The sequence below is a fragment of the Coloeus monedula genome (genome assembly GCF_965178545.1).
Source record: "Coloeus monedula genome assembly, chromosome: 2".
NCBI lineage: Eukaryota > Metazoa > Chordata > Aves > Passeriformes > Corvidae > Coloeus > Coloeus monedula.
Genome location: NC_138782.1, coordinates 109,106,880 through 109,127,778, shown reverse-complemented (window position 1 = coordinate 109,127,778; position 20,899 = coordinate 109,106,880). Strand labels below are relative to the sequence as shown.

The following is a 20,899-nucleotide window of genomic DNA, read 5'->3' as shown; positions in this document are numbered from 1 at the left end:
ACAGATTGACCAGAAGACTAGGCTGACACAAGGAAACTTCTCAGAGAAGCATCTTTTTCTCCACAATGACCCAAGCATACAGATCTGCATTGTGAAGTGGTTAGGGAACTCACCTAACTAACATTAAAAGAAAGAAGTTTTTTCCTGCATTACTTTTTGATAGAATCAGAGCCTTGAGATGATTTATTATTTTGTTGTGTAAAGAGGTGCTTGGACTAGGGAGGTGAGACAGAGGGAAGAAGCACTGCTCCCCTCCATTGCAGCATGAGTTCTTATGACTAAAGTTGTACTTCAGCAGTCTTTATTTAATTGAGTTCTCTGTAGATTCTCCAAGTAACTAATTGTAAAACATTTACGGAGAGAATGTGGAGCAAGAGCCACTTAGAAGCTCCAGGAGGGCCTGAGGGCTTTAACAAGGGGGCCCCAACAGAGTCCTGAGGCTGTGAACTGCACAGCTGGACCTGCTGTGCTGACCCACCCAGCTTTCTCACAGACCGTGTCACCTCCCTCTGGGATCCAGCAGATTGTGTTAGGAGCAGTTAGGCTGACCTGTATGTCTTCTCTCCTGGATCATCCCATCTGTCCTGTGGGACAAGGAGTGCTTGCTTGTTATCATCACTTGTATCCATGACTAGGAGTGTTCTGGTCTCCAAACCCCCAGTGTATTTAGACATGTGTTACGAACTTTGGGCATGCTATGTCTCTAGTGCTGGTCAATCTTTCCTGCACCCCACACACTTTTTAAAAAAAATTATATTTTTACTAATTTATTTTTTAAAATAAGCAACCTATTCTTAGGCCATGTGTCATGCAGTGATCTTTCTATAGAAGTGAATGTTAAGTACATTTAATGCCTCTGAATTTTGCTCAGACTGGTGATGTGCATTAAAGTTGGTTGCCATCTTTCTTAGAAGGGGGTTCTAGATTAAATTCTAGTAAACAAGGTTGAGTAGGAGAACATAATCCATTTCAGAAAAGTGTTGATGTTGGAAAACTGTGCAACAGATGTCAGTTTTAGCCTGTTTTGGATACTTACCAGTAGCTGACTTAACTACTAACAAATAAAAGGATTGTGTATTGCATTTGTATAAATAGCACCTTGCTTCTGCTTTGGATAAGTATGTCAAGCTCTGTGTTTTGTGTGGGGCTTTGGGCCTCTAGGTATGAAGAATGTAGTATGTACTTCCAAGGGAATAAAAACCATGCCATAAGCTTACGGTTACAGAAAATACGAGATTTTTATATGTTTTTAGTAAGGCTTGTTACTTCTGCAAGATTTGTTTCGGACCAGTCCTATTAGTGCAAAAGTCTGTGTGTTATTTATTGATTTGTAGAGGAAATTGATACGTATGTCTTCTGTGTAGAGAGAATAGTTATCCTTTGTTAGGAGCATTTTGTTTACTGTGATCACATTATACTACCTTGTGTGTAAGAAACAGCACAGTGCTATGAATCTGAATTTTCCTTTAGTCTACTTTTATGTGTTCTGCATATTAATTTTCTTGGCTTTTTTCAACCACGAATAATTAATACACTTTCTTTTTGCCTGTGCAGCTGACTTCAATGAAACCTGTACTGATGCTGCTGATCATACTATGTTAGTTAGGTACTTTTTACCACTAATCTTCAAGTCCATTGCTAACCGAAAACAATTCTAGCAAGCATTCCAAAGTCTAATGTACTAAGGAAAACAGAATCAAGGTTGATTTTGTTTTTAATCAACAAATTCAACTTGATTAGAATAATGAAGCTGTGTTTCTTTTGTTTTGATGCAGCTCTTTCATGGTAAGCATAGGCTTAAATTACCGAGATTTCAGTTCTGGAAAAGTATTTGTTGCAAAGTTTGCTGTGATTTTAATAATTGTTTTACCAAAGTAAATATTTTGGTACGTTGGTGCTATTACCTGTATGTATGTTGTCACCTAGAAGACGGAAACATAGTATTTCATTACTTTCATTTTTCAGTACTCATGGGTAAGAGAAAGGAAGAAAGTGTTTCAAATCGTGGATCCCAGAAAAGGCAGAGAAAAGAATACACACATATACTTAGTGATGAGCCTAACGAAGAAGAAACTTTAGAGTTCTCAGCTAGTAGTAGTGCCTCTTCACAGTCGGTAAGTAGTTTACAGAGTCACAGGGATGAGGATACAAGAAAAGTTCTATCCTTATTGAAATAAATGTCTTGGATGTAGGCTTCAGTAGAACAAAGATAAAAGAAACTAGGGATACTATCTGTGATGAGAACTTCTGCATGAGGTTATTCTTAACTTATTTCTTCTGTGTCATCTAGTTATAATAGTCGATCATAAAATAACAATATTCTGGCTTTGTACAAGGAATACTACTGAAGTTGTCAAGTAAATGAAGGAAATGGATTTTGATAGAACTATAGTATATTTAATTTATGCTTGTAGTAAAAGCTGAGAAAATATTTAGAAAACTAATTATTTACTAAAAGAAGTGTCAAATACTTGTTTGTTTTGCATAGCTGACACTTTCAGATGTCTAAAAAATCTAGTGTTTGGAATGCAAATTTTGATGGAAAAGAAACTTGAAAACAGGAATATTATTTTTTTCTGCTTTTCTTTTAGTAGTTGAATTTTAATTTGATGGAGGATTTTTAAAAAGTAATTTTTGGGATTGCAAATACTGTCCTGTGTATTTATGTTTCTTTACCAGTGGTAAAGACACTGGACCAGGCTTCTCTGGGCGTTGAACCTGTCTGGGTGCCATGTGTTCACCAAAACCACTCTGTCACTGCCCTCCTCACCTGGGCAGCTGTCACGATCTGCTAATACAAGCGAGGGTCATGCTGGTTCATTTAGAGATCTCAGAGTGCAAAAGGACACAAGGGATTTCAGTCTTAATCAAAACAGTGCACCTTTATTAATTGCCCACAACACGGCAGTGCGATAGAGGAGAGAAAGAGACAGAGAGATAAAGAAAAACAAAGTAAAAGAGTAGAGAGGAAGAAGCTGGGGGGTGGGAATATCTACCAACTGATGAGACGAAGTCCTCGTGGCCTTCTGCCAATAGAACTGTCTTCTTTCTGTGGGGAGACCTCATCCCAGTTATTTCAGAAAGTCCCTTTATAGTCCTTTACAGAAGCGAGGGGCAACTGGCAAAGACCATATCTATGTTTTGTAATAACATTGCAAAACTAGAAGCTAGCACTGACTATCACAGGTACATACCAAGCATGCCTTTCATAGGCAGTACTGCCTGCCATGGTTTGCAGCCTAGCAGCGTTAGCGGGTCTACTTCTGGCATGAGTTTAGCAGTGCTCTCACTTCTGCTTTCTAGCTGTATCTCCGCATCTCCCTCCTTTTCCCCAAGAGGTGGGGAAATCTACAGCCAGTGTTATGAGGCCCATTGCTTTGGGAAACAGGTACAGGACAGGTGTACAGGACAGGTCATTCCTTTCCGCTTCAGCACAGTCCTTCCTGCCTGGGCAGCAAGAACGGCGCAGTCCACCGTGACCTGCACTAATTTCCCCAGGAATTGGGTACCAGTTCCCAGCGGGCTCACCTGCAGCCAGCACTGGGCAGACATCCCACCTCAGCCAGGCCGGGACTCCTGTGTTCAGTCTCTGTCCTTTGCAATGATCGTGAGGCAGATGAGGGATCGTCGGATGGTCTCTTACAGCAGGGGAGAGAAAATAGAAGAAAAAGCTCATTGCTAAGGGCAGGGAGAGATCACTTCCCAGTGATTGTCATGGACAAAACAGACTCAGCTTGGGAAAATTAAATTAATTTATTAACAATCAAATCAGGATTTGAGAGATAATGAGAAATAAACCCAAATCTTAAAACACCTTCCCTCCACCCCTTCTTGGCTCATCTTCACTCCCAATTTTCTCTACCTCCTCCCTGCAGCAGCACAGGAGGACTGGGGATGGGGGCTGCAGTCAGCTCATTACATGTTGTCTCTGCCATTCCTTCCTCTGAAGAGGGAGGACTCCCACTTGTTCTGTGCTCCAGTGTACATCCCTTCCTCAGGATACAGTCCGTCAGGAACAGCCTGCTCCAGTGTGGGTCCCCCATGGGGTCACAAGTCCTGCCAGCAAGCCTGCTCCAGTGTGGGCTCTTCTCTCCGTACGCCACATATCCTGCCAGAAGCCTGCTCCAGTGTAGGCTTCCCACAGAGTCACAGCCTCCTTTGGGAATCCACTTGCTCCAGCATGGTGCTCTCCACAGGCTGCAGGTGGCTCTCTGCTCTGATGCCTGGAGCACCTCCTGCCCCTCCTTCACTGACCTTGGTGCCTGCAGAGCTGTTCCTCTCACATATTCTCCCTCCTCTCTTCTCTGGCTGTGCTTGCTGAAATTGCAATTTCCCTTTCCTAACTCTTAGCCCAGAGGCACTACCACTATTGCAGATGGGCTCAACCTTGGCCAGCAGTGGGTCTGTCTTGGGGCTGGCTGAGATTGGCTCTGTCAGACACAGGGAAGCTTCTGGCAGGTTATAATAGCCTATCATAAAATAACAGAAGCCACCCCTGTAGCTTCCTGCCCCTGCTACCATAACTTTGCCACCCAAAGGCAGTACAGCTTCTTAGAGAGGTGATTGGTGCCCCAAGCCTGTCAGTATTTACAAGACATTTGGACAATGCCCTTAATAACATGCTTTAACTTGATCAGCCAACTGTGTAGATCTATTCTCTTAATATTTTATATTGTATTGATGATAAGTTAGTAATAGGGAGAACTGGAAGTTACTCTGTGTGAGGGATGAGCTTTGGTAACTGTTTTCTTTGTATTTTTTCTGCATAACTGCTCTATAGCAAGCAACTTTACACAGTGTCATGAAACCCTTCTGCTTCCTTGTGGCTTGTAGCAACTGATGTTTTATATCATACTGTCATTTTAATGCTCTTTGCATTTAAAATATATTAATTTAATCTCATTAAAATGCATACATAACTTGAGTTTTAATTGCTCATTCTTTAGCCTGATGGTGAAGTTGGGATAATTGAAAGTATCCAGCTGAAGAACTTCATGTGCCATTCAAATTTGGGGCCGTTTCAGTTTGGATCAAATCTCAATTTTGTTATTGGAACCAATGGAAGTAAGTATTAATTGCATAGTGTTTTTGTCAAAGAACACTTCTGTTAATAATATAGAAGATGTTATTTTTATTTGAAAAAGAGCCTCTAGCAATCTTTTAGGCATGGACAAGGATTCACTTTTGAAATTAGGTACCACACAGGTCTATCCTAGTAGTTAAAGGCTGGTGAGTTAGGTCTTAAATTTGGAGATTTTTGCAAAAGATTATATGAATATAAATATTTTCATAGATAAATAATACATAATTTTTTATTTGAACTAAATGTACTTCTATGTTTATTATTAAATGCGCTGTAATTGTCCAAGTGCCTGCAGTTCCCATCACTGAGTTTGGAGGAACCACAGTGCTTGTAATGGGGGGTTGAAGTCCTGCTAATAGTTGCTTAATTCTAAACGACATCTGAACCCCATTCAGCAACATCCTGCTTCCAAGGATATTCACAGTTTTCAAAAGCTGTTGTAGTTAACCTGGAGAAGAAGGGGAGGATGTCTGTGGTAGGTTGTCTCCCGAAGGAGGAGGGGTACAAGGTGTAATTGTGAACAGTTGCCGCTAGGTGGCCCCGGCAGCCCAGCCGTGACGGTGGCGCCGAGTGCACGGACCCGGCGAGTTCCGCGGCCAGCGGTCCTGTCATGTCCTGTCTTATCCTGTCTTGTCCTGTCATGTCCTGTCTTGTCCTGTCATATATCAGCCAGCATTACTTCGAAATGATAACCTTTAGCCCAGGCCCCAAAGGTGATAAACACAAAAACAGGGAGCGTGTGCTACAAGGAAGATGTTACATAATGCAGCTCTGAGAACCAGCACAACTCTGAGAGCAAATAAATCAGCATTGTGATCAGCAGCTATTAAACTAATATAATGAATGCTTACAGCAAGTTTGTTTTAATGTACTCTGGTCAATTGTCTCAACCCTTGGAGCCCCCCATTGGGTGCTGGAAAGGACTGTTGTCATTTAATCCCTTTTGGCAACTAAATACTGTACAGCCACTCACTTCCCCGTGTGCCCCAATGGGATGGTAAGGAGAACCAGAAGAAGGTAAAATCCGTGATTTGGGGTAAGAACAGTTTAATAATTGAAATAAAATAAAATATAAGAATAATTATAATGAAAAGCAGAAGGAAAGAGAGGAGTAAAAGCCCGGAGAAACAAGTTACACATAATAGAGTTGCTCACAACCAGCCCATCCCTGGGCAGCAATCAGTGGCTCCTGGACAACATCCCCCAGTTTATGCACTGGGCATGACATGCTATTGTATGGAATATCCCTTCGGGCAGTTTGGGTCAGCTCTCCTGGCCATGCTCCCTCCTGTCTTCTTGTGCACATCACTGGCAGAGCATGAGACACTGATAAGTCCTACTTAGGAACAACCAAAACATGTGCCTGTTACCAGCGTTATTCTCCTGATGAACCCAAAACACAGACCTGTACAAGCTACTAAGAAGAAAAGGAACTCTATTGCAGGTAACCCAGGACAGTATGGCACATAGAAACTGTTATAGAAAAAGGAAGTCATACCTATTTATACAAGCTCCCTTCCTCTGGAGAAAGAATTAAAAAAATTAAACATAAATTTTGAAAGAGAGCTTAAAATAGATAGTTAGAGAAATGGTAACGTGTGATTGATTTCTTTTGTTGTATACGTGTTTTCAGTATGCTTATAAAGAAAAGGAAATCCTTTCCTCTGACCTAGGACATGTTGTTGAATGCAAATTCCTAAATAGAAATAACAGAAGTTTGGCTCAGCATGTTGGGTTTTTTTTAGGAAGAGCCTTGAAAATGACAGATACTTTTCTGGCATTATTGTTCTTTTATATGTTCAATAAGGACTGAATTTGGACTTTTAATGCATGAATATATAAGAAGTCAAAAAACTGTAATACAGGTGAACTGGAGTAAAAGTTACAATAGCTTCTCTTTAAACAAGTTCAATGCTTCAATTACAGGTGGGAAAAGTTCTGTATTAACTGCACTAATTGTTGGACTTGGTGGAAAAGCCACTGCAACTAACAGAGGCTCCTCATTAAAAATGTTTATTCAAAAAGGAGAGACGTAAGTAAAACTTTAAAGTTGCGTTTGTAGTTCAGTGATTGTCATTCAGGTTAGCTGAGTTTTCTGTTTACCCTAATTTTCTGCCTCTTCTGCCACTGGACTTGAATAAAAAGCATAGCATTGAAGAGACCATATTTAAACAATATGCTCCCCCCACAAAAAAATCCCCAAACCCTGAAAACAAAAAGCCTTAGAAGTTTTACTAGTAGTATACCATTATTTCTGAATGTTGTGGTTTGAAACCAACTGGAAATTAAACTCCAAACAGCTGCTCTCTTTCCACTCCAGTAAGAGAGGGATAAAGGTAGAGGTTATGGGTTGAGATAAAAATTTGCTGAATAAAGTCAGCAATGAGATAAGGAAAACAAACACAGCAACAATACTGATAACAACAATGTATAAAAGAGGGTGATTACATGCAAAAATACTCACTGAGTCTGACTCAAGGTGGTTGCACCACAGCCTGATCCATGTAGCTCCTGAGACAAAGAAGAAAATGGCGAATGGAAGTGTCCATGCCCGTGTTGTGAAAAGAAGAAACAATGATGGACAAATCATCTGCACCCACACTCCCTCCCCAAGCCCGAGACAAGAAAAACCATGATGCACAAAGCCCATGGTGGGACTGGAGCCACCCCACTGCTTCCCTCACTGCCCACTTTCCCGGGACAAAAGGAACAGAATGGTGGCAGTTCCACTTCATGTTCCCCTTCTCTTCCAGCTGAAGCTGTGCCCCCAGTGATGATGTGTGAGGCATAGAATAACAGCACTCACATGGCTCCAGGCTCTGCCCCTCACAGTAATGGCAAGAAAATTAATTCTGTCCCTTGAAACTGGGACACTGAACTAGCTAACACAGTGTTATGTCCTCTGTATTGCCTGCTCTCGTGTCTTACTTCAACTCTGTCATTGGATATCCTACAGAAAGATGGAGTGCACTAGAAAAAAATTATAGGGAACTAGTTATCATTGTTTTGCAAGCAGTGAGATTAATTATTTTTCAGTCTTTCTGGTGTCATGAGTGAATATACAATATAAAGACCTTGACCAATGGCTGGGAACTTAGACATGCAAGAAATGGATTAATGTCTGCTGTGAGAGTGGGGATAACATGTTTAGAGAAACCAGTAAAAAGATAGGAGGTTTAGGAGTTTACATTTACATAAAGCTGTCATTCAGAGTCCCAGGCTTTTACTTTCAGAGGTGCTTAGAGTAAAATTGTTGGCAGTACTTGCCTTATGTATATTAAGTTAATGTTTCAGCACTCACTTGAGAAACAGGAAGTTAGAATTTGGAACTGAAATCATATCTCCTCTTTTCTAGAAGAATCCCTTAAGCATTCTGCTGTAGATCACTTTGGTTAGGCTGTAGAAGCCAGGCAACTGTTTTATTCAGAACCCAGTTTGAAAAGCAGTTTGATTCTGCGATGTAAAAGGAGGGCACTCAGATGGGAAGAGAAGGTGGAGGAAATCCCTCACAAATACTTGCTTTTGGCTCATGATATAGCTGAAGCATAGGAGGAGCAAGCAGTCACTGTATGGCAGCAGTATGTCTGTCATGGTTGTGGAGAGAAGGGCTGGAGTTTCTGGCAGTGTCTCATTCCATACCACCCATGTCATGGCAGGGCCATGATGTCAGCACGAGGAAGCTGGGACCAAATGTGGAACAGCCACCAGCTTTTGCATTTGCTGGGCTTGAGACAAGGGGGGGTGTGTAGGTTTCAGGGTCAGCCTGGCAGACTTTGCCCCTCTCCGCCACTGCAGTCTGCCTCAGTTTAGAGACAGGTTTAGGAGAAAACACTCTGAAATGAGTGTCTCTTCTAAAGAGAAGGACTTCAGTAATCCCTTTTCCCAGTGAGAAAAATGAATACCAGTGGGTGAAAGTGAAAAAAACCTTGTTTATTAACAAAGTGCCCACATGGGACTAAAAAAAAATTGAATAAATACTAGATATTGAACTTTCAGAGCCATAACCCACACACACACATACATGACCCACCCACAGCAGAACAAAAAAACCTCACAGTGCCAGGGGAGGAAATAAACAGGCTGGCCATGTGGCAAAGGGGGGGACAAAATGGCGGATGGCTTTTGTCTCAGGGCAGGGAAAAAAAGATTTCATTCAGCAGCTCATTCAAAACAGATGGGAACCAGTTGAACCTCTGCCATTGGTCTCCTCCTCACACCAGGTGAAGCTGCTGGATTTTGGTGCCCTTTATCTTGTTGGTTCAGCTTTTCCTGAGGTGTCAGGCTGGCCGGAGTGGTCCCTGCTGGTCTCGGTGATTATCTGATGTCGTACCAAAATCAAGACAAAACAGTTCAAAAATAAAAACAAACCAAAAAAAAAAAGCCCACCAGAGGATTGCTGCTTCAGTCCAGGGAAAGGTAGAGAGGGAGAAAAAAGGAAACTGCTCGCTTAATCTACTAAAAATCTACTTAATCTGCGAGTTAGCTAAGCATGAAAGTAACCGCCGATCTCCCTGCACTGAGCACGCCGGGAGTGAGACTTTGAACCAAGGCCGCAGAGGAGGCCACAAGGCTCCCGGCCCTCCCCCGGACCCACCTTAAAGATGCAGCAGCCATTTCTGCGCATAAAGCAGACGATCAGGAGTCGAGTGTCATCATAAAATCACCCCAAGACACAGTCCCTTCCTGTTCCTCCGAGCCACAGCTTTTCTGGTTTGGTGCTGAAAGACAGCGCTGGCAAGCCCGAGATGCCACTTGGAGAAGAAGAAAAGGGAGGGGACAGCAGCGGCACGGAGTGGAGCCCAGCCAAGCTGTGTGGAGCCCCAGCCACAGCTGCCATGACTGCGGCAGCCACCGGAGCCACTGCAGCCGCTGCAGCAGCAGTGCAGCACCACTGCTGCCGGAACCGCCGAGCACTCCAGGCCTGCTCTTGCACAGTCAGGCTCAGCAAAAGGGTCCCCTGACCTGTTTCAGAGGCCTGTCAGGTCTCACCAGCTTTTGTTTTTCCATTGTTTTTGGGCTAGGGAATGGGAAAGTTAAGCCATGAGCATCCCAGACATAGGTGCTGTTGTTTTCTCATGCACCACATGGCCCAGCAAGGGACCAGTTGCCATTTTGTGTTTGTCGGGAAACCATGCCAGGCGCTGTCTTGGGGAAGCATTTTTGTTTGTTTGGTGGTGAATACCCTTCTGTGGGTAAAGCACTCTGTTTTGTACACTCTTATTAATATTGTTTTGGTTTTGAGATTTTGCAGTAAATTGTGATTCCTTTTTATAATCTCTCCTATTGATTCCTCCACTGTGGGAAGGGGGTGGAGAAAAAAGGTAGCTTGAGTGGGTTTACTTTTCCTGCTGGGTTTTAAACCAGCAAAGTGTCTAATGCTGTTTTGGCTCAAACCAGATAAATACGTGTTCTTCTGACTGGTACAATGACTGACTTGCATTTGTGACCTTTAGGACACATGACCATTTGTATGGAAAATTAAAATGTTCTGATTTTTGTTGTTGTTTATAGATTTGAAATTAATTTCAATTGTCTTTTTTATTATTTTTTGGTTTTTTTTAGTTCTGCAGATATTTCCATAACTTTGCGGAACCAAGGTAGAGATGCATTTAAACCAGAATCGTATGGTGCCTCTATTACTGTGAATCAGCACATTAATCAGGATGGAAGCAGAACTTACAAACTGAAAAGCAAATGTGGTTGGTGGTAGTTTGCTTTGTTCTCAGTCTTAGAAGTTCTCTAAACGTGTTCATGGCTTTGAATGCCTTGGTGTTAGTAAAGTAATTTCATAAAATCATTCAAGGATGATGATGATGTCCATTTTTTTGTTTTTATCCCAGACTAAGAACATTTTAGTATGTCAAAAGCATTATGTATTTATTGATATGTATTATTTAGCATGTCAAGTTTTACATTATGTATTTGTTTTTACAAAAATCTGCTTGTGTGATGAGGCTGAACATAGTTTTTAGTCTTTTTTGAGGTTTATTGAATTTGCTGGTATATCTAAATTCTGTCACAGGGGGTTTATGAGTCAAAGAAGGACTTCAATTAGAAGTCTTCATGTTCAAATGCAAATACATTGAAAAAATAATGAAGAAAACCTCTAACCAGTGTTTCTCATTTAGGACTAAGTCTGTTACAAAAATATTGATCTCATTTTTTACATTTTCCACATTGAACAAAAGAGTGGGGCACTGTATGTCTCTTTACTTTCAATCTATTGATATTTTTCCTTTCTTTTTTTACCACTAGGGGCCATAATTTCTTCAAAGAAAGAGGAACTCATAGGAATACTGGATCACTTTAATATACAGGTAGTTTTTCTAGTGTTTAAATTCTGTGCAATTTAAGAAGATATTGGCATGTGATATTATAATTCTTGAATTAAGAAGAAATGTGCCATTCCTTAAAGGAGAGAGTTTTACCTCTTCTATGTTATTTAAATCAAATGCATCAGCAAAAGGAAAATTGAAATTTGTACCTCATACAATGCAGAATAGGATTCTGTCCCAGACAGATAAGTGTTTGCTGTCATCTGTGAGCTGTGAGTCGTGTGTCCTGTTGATAAAAGTCTTGACATATATAGGTTTCTTTTTTATCTGGAGAGTTTTTTCTGCTCATTATTTTGGGTCTAGCTGTTTCAGAAATTTGAATGTGATTTTACTACTAAGTGATCAATAAAAGATCAGGTAGTGCATGTGAAGTTTAAAATATTCAACATACTTAGAATGTCAAATAATATAAACTTCGGTTAGTATATATTGATTTTATTTTGTGACAATGTCTGTAAGAATATATGAGTCAATTCATTGCATTTATTGCCATACTTTGATACAACAAGAATTTCTAATGCTGATTTTTTAAAATAAATGGAACTTACAGGTACTGTTTTTATAGAAGTCACGTATCCTCTTGGAAGCAGTTCTTTAGTTGTCCTTGCTGTGGTTCTATTATGTATTTGATATAATTGGATTTTTAAATTTTCTGTTTTGTTACTGGTTTTGTTTGTTATGTTTTGGTTTTTTTGAAGATGGGAGAGAATTAGAAAGTTTGATTTCTGAACCTTAGCTTATTACTAAGTTGCAAGACTGGAAAAGAGTGCTTACTTTCATGGATTTGCAGTTACATGGTAAGTTGTAATTAAAATAAAATGAAAATGATTTCTTTTTGCAGGTAGATAATCCTGTGTCTGTTTTAACCCAAGAGATGAGTAAACAGTTTTTACAGACTAAAAACGAAGGCGACAAGTACAAGGTAAGAAAAACAATTTAACATAGAAAATATAAAAGTACTGATTTTTAGGGTATTTGGAAAAAAAAATTCAAATTCCTTAATTTTAATAACCTGTTTTAGGCTAACTCAAGTAAGCAGCTAAATAATGCACAACCACACGCTCACTTCCCTTCTGTGCTGCCCCCAAGCTTGGGATGGGTGAATGGGAAATGAAGAGTAAAAGTAAAAAAAAAAATTAGAGGAATGAGATAAAAATTGTTTAAAAACTGAAGGGAAAGCTGGAAGGAGGGAGAAAGAAAGTGAAACTAAGTAAGAGATGCAAAGGCAATCACTCACCACCTCCACTGCTGGACTGACACCCAACCAGTTCCAAAGAAAAAGGTGGCTAATCCCCCTAAACCCTCTCTTACCTGTTTTTATTTCTGAGCATGACTCTGCTGGTTTGGGCTGGGTTAGAGTAAATTTTCTTCATGGCAGCTTATATAGAGTTATGTTGTGTATTTGTGCTGAAAACAGTATTGGTAATGTGGAGATATTTTCATTACTGCGGGTTTTGTAACTGCTGAGCAGGGCTTACACAGAGTCAAGGCTTTTTCTGCTTCTTTTTCCACCCTACCATCAAGGAAACTGGGGGTGCACAGGGAGCTGGGAGGGGTCACATCCAGGACAGATGACCCCAAGTGACAGAAGGGTATCCCAGTCCATATGGCATCATGCTCAGCATATAGAGCTGGGGGAAAAAGAAGGAATTTGGGGACTTCTTGAGTGATGCATTTGTCTTCCTAAGTCACTTCTAGGCATGATGAGGCCCTGCTTTCCTGGGGATGGCTGAACACCTGCCTGCCCCTGGGAAGTGATGAATGAATTCCTTGTTTTGCTTGGCTTGTGTGTGCTGCTTTTGCTTTATTAAACTGTTTTTATCTCAACCCATGTGTTTTCTTGCTTTTACTTTTCTGATTCTCTTCCCCATCTGTTATGATCCAGTTTTAAGGTTCTTAGAAATGCCTCTGCCCAAATTAAGGTGCAAATGAGACCATATGCCAGTGACAATAGTAAGGGTTTTAGTTGATGGTAAATATGAGAGAGAGAGAGACAGAAAGAAAGAAAGACAGACAAAGAAAGAAAGAAAGAAAGAAAGAAAGAAAGAAAAAGAAAGAAGTAGAAAATTGGTGGGGGGGACAGAAAGAGTGACAGGGACAGAATAAGGAAACTATCACCACTCCGTGGATCCCAGCGATGTTGGTTGATCCTCTCCAGCTCGTCTCTCGGTGGTGAAGGTCCCCCCAGAAGGCACAGAGTCCCATGGGTGTATATGCTCAGGCTGGGTGGGCATGTCTGGCCATGTCCCCCTGGGGTGGGGGGTCAGTCTCTTACAGCAGACTCTGGGTCAGACATTATAAGTTCCTGGGAGCAGAGAGTGTTTCTGATAAGCTGGAGAGAAGCAGAGCCCAGCTTCTGTTCGTCAAGGCTGGGGCCTAACACACATTTCAAATATCACATTGTGGCCCAAGGAGGGGGTGGAAGTTGTACCACCACAACCTGACCAGTTTTTCACTTTGGGTATCATTCAGCATGCAGAGATGTTGGGATGAATGGTCTTTCTGTCATAATTATTCAAAGTCCACTTAGATAAGGTGCTAATCTCACATCTGCATCTTTTTATTCCTTTTTAGTTTTTTATGAAGGCAACTCAGCTGGAACAAATGAAAGAAGATTATTCATTTATTGGGAAAACTAAAAAAAATACCCGTGTTCAGATAGAACAAGGGGAAGAGGTATGTAAAAATTTAAGTAATTCTTAGAACGGATCTGCGCACTGAAGGAAGTACAGGAGTTAAATGGCATAGTTTTGGTTTTATTAAGTCTCAGTGGCATTAAATTTCAAAAAACCCAAATCTTTCCAAAATTTTGTATTTTATCGCAGCTTTTTGCAGTAATGATTGAACCCGTGTTTTCTTTTTTAAGCGTCTTGAAGAACTTAAGCAGGTTTATTTGGAAAAGAAGGAAATTTTCAAAAGTATTGCATTCGTGAATGACATGCAAAGTCGTCTCAAAGATTTGAAACATCAGATGGCGTGGGCAGTGGTAAATGTCTTACTAAAATATGTTTGTTCATATGAAATGTACTTCATTCCCAGTCTGCTGTGGACATGCTAATATAGGCTTCTCTTTAGGTGAGTGAGATGGAAAAAGAAATAGAGCTGCTTAAAGAAGGTGTCAGAGCTGAAGAAGGAAATACAGAGTTCCTTCAGAAGGTAGAAGAATGGCAGGTATGTATATGGGCTAAACTATATATCACTCTAGTTGTAGTCACCTCCCAAGTCAGAGATCTGTCGTGTAGGTTTTCTTGGGTATCATTGACTTTAGAAAAGATCAATAATTTCAGCAGACCTCTGGAAGTTTTGGGATAGTTCTTAAGACTTCTGTAGGTAGCAAGAAAGAATAATTTTGTCATACATTCAGAGTTGCATATGAAAGATTTTTTGCAGAGTAACGGTCATCATTATTTTGAATCTAGACTCATAGAATAGTTTGGGTTGGAGGAGGCCTTAAAGTCATCCAGTTCCAACCTCCCTGATGTGGGCAGGGACACCTTCCACTGGATCAGACTGCTCAAAGCCCCATCCCACCTGGCACTGAACACTCCCAAGGGTGAGGAGGCATCAACAGCTTCTCTGAGCAACCTGTGCCAGTGCCTCACCACCCTCACAGGGAGGAATTCATTCCATATATCTAACCTAATTTACCCTCTTTCAGTTTAAACCCATTGTTCCCTGTCCTATCAGCACAGATAATGAAGAGTCCCTCTCCAGCTTCCTTGTAGGCTCCCCTTCAGATACTGGAAGGCTGCTGTGAGGTCTTTGTGCAACCTTCACTTCTCCAGGCTGAACAGCCCCAAAACTTTTCAATCCATTAAAACTCCTCCAAACTTCCTTTGTTAGCACTCATTTTTGTTTTTTAAAAAATGTTTTTATGGCTTTTTTTTCTTTATTTTAAGAAATACTTTTTTTGCAATTGAGGCATTTTTGCTTTATGGTCAACATGGCTATGTAGAGATGAAGGAACATTGTCCAGATGCTGATTTCACTTCTTTTGATATCGTGGTGCTTGGCCCTATTGTATTAAGAGTCCTGTGTTTGAGTAAACATTGAGATAGAAAAAAAAGGTTGCTAATTTACAGATTTGGTAGTCTCTTGATTTCCCAAAAATGAACATTTATGAGTTTTCATCTTAGAATATCCATAGTGGCAGTGACTTGCTTTATTTTTTTAAACCCAACAAAACTCCCAACAACTGAGACATGTCAGATGGATTCTTTTGAGAGATATTTGTCCTGTAACATTAAGAGGTTTTGGAGAAAATTTTGTTTTGTTACTACTTGTGTATCATTTTGTTTTTTCACCAAAGGAAAAAGTGAATGAAGCAGAAAAAAAGTACAAAGCAATACAAGACAAATTGATAACCGTAAGTGAAGAAGCACAAGCCCTTCATCCTCAGTGTATTTCTTTGAAGGCTGAAGTGCAGGCAAAAAGAAAAGCAGTCAATGAAACTGAGGTAGGCAAAAAAAGCCTTTCAAAGTTCTTACCAATTTAAGGCTTTAAACTTGTCCATGCTCTACCCATCTGTACTTCTACACCTGTATCTTGGCTTTTTGAGTCCATACTGGAGTTCAAAACAAGTGCAATTTCCTGCCTGTCTGGAAGTAGGGTCTGTTCGAGGGCCTGGCATTTGTATCTTTACTTAGTTACTAAACAGTGTTAAGTTTAGGTTAAAGTAAATACATTTATGTAATTATTGTAAATCAAGTTATGTTTCTCTGGTTTGGTGCAGTTCAGTATTTGCTCAAAACTGTAGTTCTTTTGGAAATTACTTCTTCTATTTTTTAAACTAATGTATCCTATTTTCTTCATAGATAGTTTATAATCGTTCCAAAACAGAGTTAAAACGTCTGGGAAAAGACAATGAACAGCTATGTAAACGAATTGAAGAACTGAAAAGCTGGTAAATACAGATACAGTGATTATGGTGTATGTTTATTAAGGTGCAGGTAAAAAAGAAGTGAGCTTTTCTGATTAATGAGAAAACCTGCAGTAATAGAAAATACTTATTTAGTCTTTAGCAGGCCAGTTAAATATTTGAATATTTCTGATCTGCGTCTTTGCATACCAAGATTTTGGCTAGAATGTAAAGAGGCAATTGGGTAGCAAAAGTGCTTTTTAATTTTTTTTTTGTGATAATAGACATTCTCTATCTTCCATGATAGTGCAAACCAAATATGTCTTAAACTAAATGCAATAGGAATGTAACTGGGAAGAGTTACATGTGATTAGAAAATTTTAAAAGAGAAAATAAAATGGGCATTATTTTTATGTAGATCTTGCAAGTTAACATAATCTTAAATGTAACTGATGTGTAAATCTTCAAATAATAAAGTTCATGTCACTTGTAAATCATCAGTATGGTTTTAAAACGTGGAAGTATGTTCTTTTCTAGTGCTAATCAGGTTTCAGAGCCTGAAAAATTGGAAAGACAAAGGAGAATTGCATACTTAAGGGAACAGTTAAAGGCATTCCATGATGAAGAAATAATGATTGATCAGCAGGTGGATCAGTTTCAGCAGGCTATATCTAAGTGTAGGGAAGAACATTCTAGACTCAGGTAAGTTATGCTTTTTGAATGTAATTGTTTACCTCTGTTTCAGGTTAGAGAGAATCCCTTCTTGTATGTATCGCTTCTTGTGTATCTGTGATCCCTGAGGTATTAGGCTCCAGTTTCTTTTTCACATGATAGAGAATAGATACACTTGGGAGTAATTATTGCTTCTATAGTTGAGGCAGATTCACAGAGGTTTTGAGGCAAAGTGGTTCAAATACCAATTTAGCCCATACCCAAGATAGAAAAACAAAGGACTCTGACTTTGATTTGGAAACCTGAACAATGATTACCAGAGGGGATTATGGCAATGGCATTTATTGTCTTAAAGAATGTGAGAATTCTTCCTGATTGCGCCTGATGTATTAGTTTAAATGCCTTTTGTCAATTATTGTAACTAATGCTTACTGTGTGTTTTGTTGAAGATCTTTGAAGACAGTGAAATTGAAGCACATAATTAGAAATAAAATAAATTTACTATGATTTGTTAGAAATAAAGAAGTCTTGTAAAACTGTTGCAAAGTAGTAATTTTCTCTCTTGGTTTTTTGTCTTATGTTTCTTGAAACTATAAAAATATTGCATGTGTGTACCTAGCTTTTTATTGAACTACTGACATATTGATACACTATGCTCTTAGTAACTGAAAAACAAGGCTTTATAATTATTTTTGTGCACTTAAGGCTCTATAACTACTGAAAAAAATCTCTTATCTTAGGAGAGAAAACAGTGATGTGCAACAAGCACTGGATGCCAAGCAGAAACAGCTGAGAGACCTGAAAGACAGTAAAACAAATACTTTGAAAAGATTTGGACCCCATATACCAGCATTTCTTGAAGCAATTGAAATGGCCCATAAGCAAGGACACTTTAAAAAGAAACCTCTTGGACCTTTAGGTAGGAATAACTGCTGAAACATATTTTCTCATGGGATTTTTTTGTATGGCTGCTAATGTAAATAGTGGTCTTTTAGGAAGACTTTGTTCTTTAAGGAGCTTCAGATGTACTTTTTTCTTCTGTGCTTCCTGGACTATAGGTTTTATCGTGGTAGGTTATCTTTGTCATGCTACTGTCATGCACTCACTAACAGGTACTGGCTTTCCCCATTTTCCAGCTGTTTTTGTTGAGGTGTTTTACAATGGTAAACTTTCAGTGCATCCCTCTGACTCCCCCACACCCTCAAAGCATCAGACTACTGTGCTTTGACTGCTTGTTCCTCAGTGGATAGCACTGTCCATGTCATGGACAGATTTTGTTCAAAATGTCCAGTGGCTGACTTGTAGGTTTGTCAAACTTGAGATGTTTTGTGTGGGGCAACTCAAGACAGACCCAGTTGAGATTTTCTTGGAAAGGTAGCTTTTATTTGTCTTTTGTCCAGCTCTGACAGTGGCTGCTATTTTCAGTTTGTGAATGGAAGGAAAGGTTTCAGCATATTCTGGATGTAAAGTACACAGCATTTACTGCAGGGTAAGAATGTGCCAACACATGCTACTGAAGACAGGTGATATAATGGAAATCTTCATGTCTGTTTTATTTTCAGTATAGTTGTTCCACTGCCTTCATCCTTAAAGAACTAAATTGTTGATAAGCTATCTTTGCCCGGATACAATTCTGCTAAGCTGCCGTAAAATTGGTACCCTAATGGAAGAAAATATAGGCCTCCAACCATGTGTAGGTGTCTCTAGGCAGAGAAATTATATGTTTGTGTTCTCAGGTCTGTTGTAGAGTCTTTTAACTTACAGTCAATTTCTTAATTTTTTTTCTACCTGTAAGAAAGGTTTGCTTTAGACTCTAAGAAAAACCTGCAATACAACAAAACAAGAACCTTGAGTGGTAAAAGTGCTCCACTGAATGTTTTGTCATGGAACACAGCACCTAAAGCCTTGCCTCTTATGTTTATTTAGGTGCTTTGATTCATCCAAAAGATCCTGAACTGATCTTGGCTATCGAATCCTGTTTAAAAGGCCTACTTCAAGCATTTTGCTGTGATAATCATAGTGATGAAAGAACTCTTCAGTTTCTGATGTCAAAATATTTTGCCCGTGGACATAGACCTCAAATAATTGTAAATAAATTTCAGAATAAAATTTATGATACTAGTCAGAGGTAAGTTATGTTTTGAATTGTATTGCGTAGTCTTGATGGTTGAAAAGAACTATTTGTAAATTTTTTTGTTTTGAAGAATCTCATGTGAGTTTTATGAATGGTGTTTTATTTTTCTTCAGAGCTGTTCGTCATCCAGAATTCCCATCAGTTCTGACAGCTTTGGAAATAGATGATCCAGTGGTTGCCAATTGTTTGATCGATATGAGGGGTATAGAAACAATCCTGCTCATTAAAGTAAGGCTTTATGCTCCCTGTTGATCTTTAAAGAAACATGTGGAGCATATATGACACCTTCAATGGTAGTGTCTGTAATGGATAAAAGAAATAGAGCAAGTTTCGCTCCGCTCTCTGCCCCATGTGTTTCAGGACCTTTCCTGTTTGTTTCTGGATTGTTTGCCACTACCTTTCTGGGCCTCTAGTGGTTTCGTTTCCCAGTCTAGATAGTCCATGTGTGTGTAATCAGCCTCCTGACTGCTGGCTCTCTCATGTCTCTGTTAATTGGTGGGTTCAGGATGTGTCAGTTTTGGGTAGTCTGGGTGTTAGCAAAATTTGCAAACAGCCCCTACCGGTCGTACCTAGCAGCTGGTAGCCAAGTTTTCTGACACTATCTGATTTCTGATCTTAATTGATTTTTGATTTTCTGTTAGTACTGAAGATACCAGCTCCTGCAGATAAGATTACAGGTAAAATGTTCAAAGATAAAAATAAGGTGTATATGTTTTTATACAGAGAAGGCAGGGTATTGTCTAAGCAAGCAGAACTAATGATACTTACTTTTTGTGAATTTTATTTTTCTCCAAAATCTCTTGTTCCAGTTTATCCTCTGACATTCCTACTGGAAGGAGGCAGTTCATGCTCTGTCTAATGCAGAGCTGACTGTTTATCAAGCATGGCTGTCACTGAATGGGTTACATAACAGCTGAACTTCATAGGCTTTTCTCATGGCAGGAATGTCAGGATCGTTCTTCCCTCTCTGCCTGAACTAAGCAGTGATTTTCATAATGTTACTGTCTTTGAGCCCTACCTGAACAATTTCAACTGAATCTGAAAGAGGTATTCTGTGGAAAAATTGATACTTTGGAATGGATAACATAGTTACCTTGGACAAAGCCACTTGTGACCACTTAGTCTGGCACTGTCAGTGTTGGGGGTTTTTTACCAATATGTTTCCCTGAACTTTAACTGAATAGTGTTTTATGTACTTCATACCTTGCTTTGGAAGCTTGTTTCCTGTATGTTTATTCTGATTTTGACAGTTGAATATACCTGTGCATAGTAGCCTTGTGGTTAGTGATTTTTTTTCTGCAAGGCCAATTATAAGGGACTGATTAGACTACAGAATTCACAACTAAATGACCAACTAAACTTAGTGAGTTCTTGAGAGCATAAATGTCTTACACAACTAAGAAAAGTAGATTCTTGACATTATAGATAATTTTCACATTCTTTCATTACTGTATTTCTTTTCATTTAGAAATGGAATTATTTCTGGGTGAAAACAACTAGACAACTTTTGAATTTTTATCTTTAATTATGGTTGCTTTTCTGCTGGTATTATAAGGCCCTTGTGTTTTTCAGAATAGCCGTAAGGCTCGTGAAGTCATGCAGTGCAATCAGCCCCCAAAAAACTGCAGAGAAGCTTTCACTGCTGAAGGTGATCAAGTGTTTGAAAGACGCTATTACTCTTCCAGTTTTGTTAGACCCAGGTTCCTAAGTCAAGATGTTGAAGCAGAAATCAGGTTAGTATCTTGCAATGTTGTGTTTCTAAAAAGTGCACTTGTTGGCAGGAATAGTGGAACTGCTTATTTGTCTAGTTGCATTTA

The 20,899-nt window shown here is 39.6% G+C and overlaps 1 protein-coding gene across 4 annotated transcripts in view; it reads left to right on the top strand.

The window, feature by feature from the left end:
- The window catches only part of SMC6 (structural maintenance of chromosomes 6), a 40,734-nt gene that overhangs the window by 3,758 nt on the left and 16,077 nt on the right, over positions 1-20,899 (top strand). For 3 of the 4 annotated variants that reach the window (XM_082301610.1, XM_082301608.1, XM_082301609.1), the window contains exons 3-18: positions 1,966-2,114; positions 4,947-5,064; positions 7,010-7,115; positions 10,646-10,782; positions 11,339-11,400; positions 12,260-12,340; positions 13,993-14,094; positions 14,285-14,404; positions 14,494-14,589; positions 15,728-15,874; positions 16,233-16,321; positions 16,814-16,978; positions 17,689-17,867; positions 18,875-19,076; positions 19,196-19,310; positions 20,655-20,815. In XM_082301610.1, coding sequence (XP_082157736.1) covers positions 1,971-2,114; positions 4,947-5,064; positions 7,010-7,115; positions 10,646-10,782; positions 11,339-11,400; positions 12,260-12,340; positions 13,993-14,094; positions 14,285-14,404; positions 14,494-14,589; positions 15,728-15,874; positions 16,233-16,321; positions 16,814-16,978; positions 17,689-17,867; positions 18,875-19,076; positions 19,196-19,310; positions 20,655-20,815 — 2,024 coding nt within the window. In that variant the 5' untranslated portion in view covers positions 1,966-1,970. The remainder of the gene's footprint in view (positions 1-1,965; positions 2,115-4,946; positions 5,065-7,009; positions 7,116-10,645; positions 10,783-11,338; positions 11,401-12,259; positions 12,341-13,992; positions 14,095-14,284; positions 14,405-14,493; positions 14,590-15,727; positions 15,875-16,232; positions 16,322-16,813; positions 16,979-17,688; positions 17,868-18,874; positions 19,077-19,195; positions 19,311-20,654; positions 20,816-20,899) is intronic. The other variant, XM_082301611.1, reaches the window with a different exon arrangement.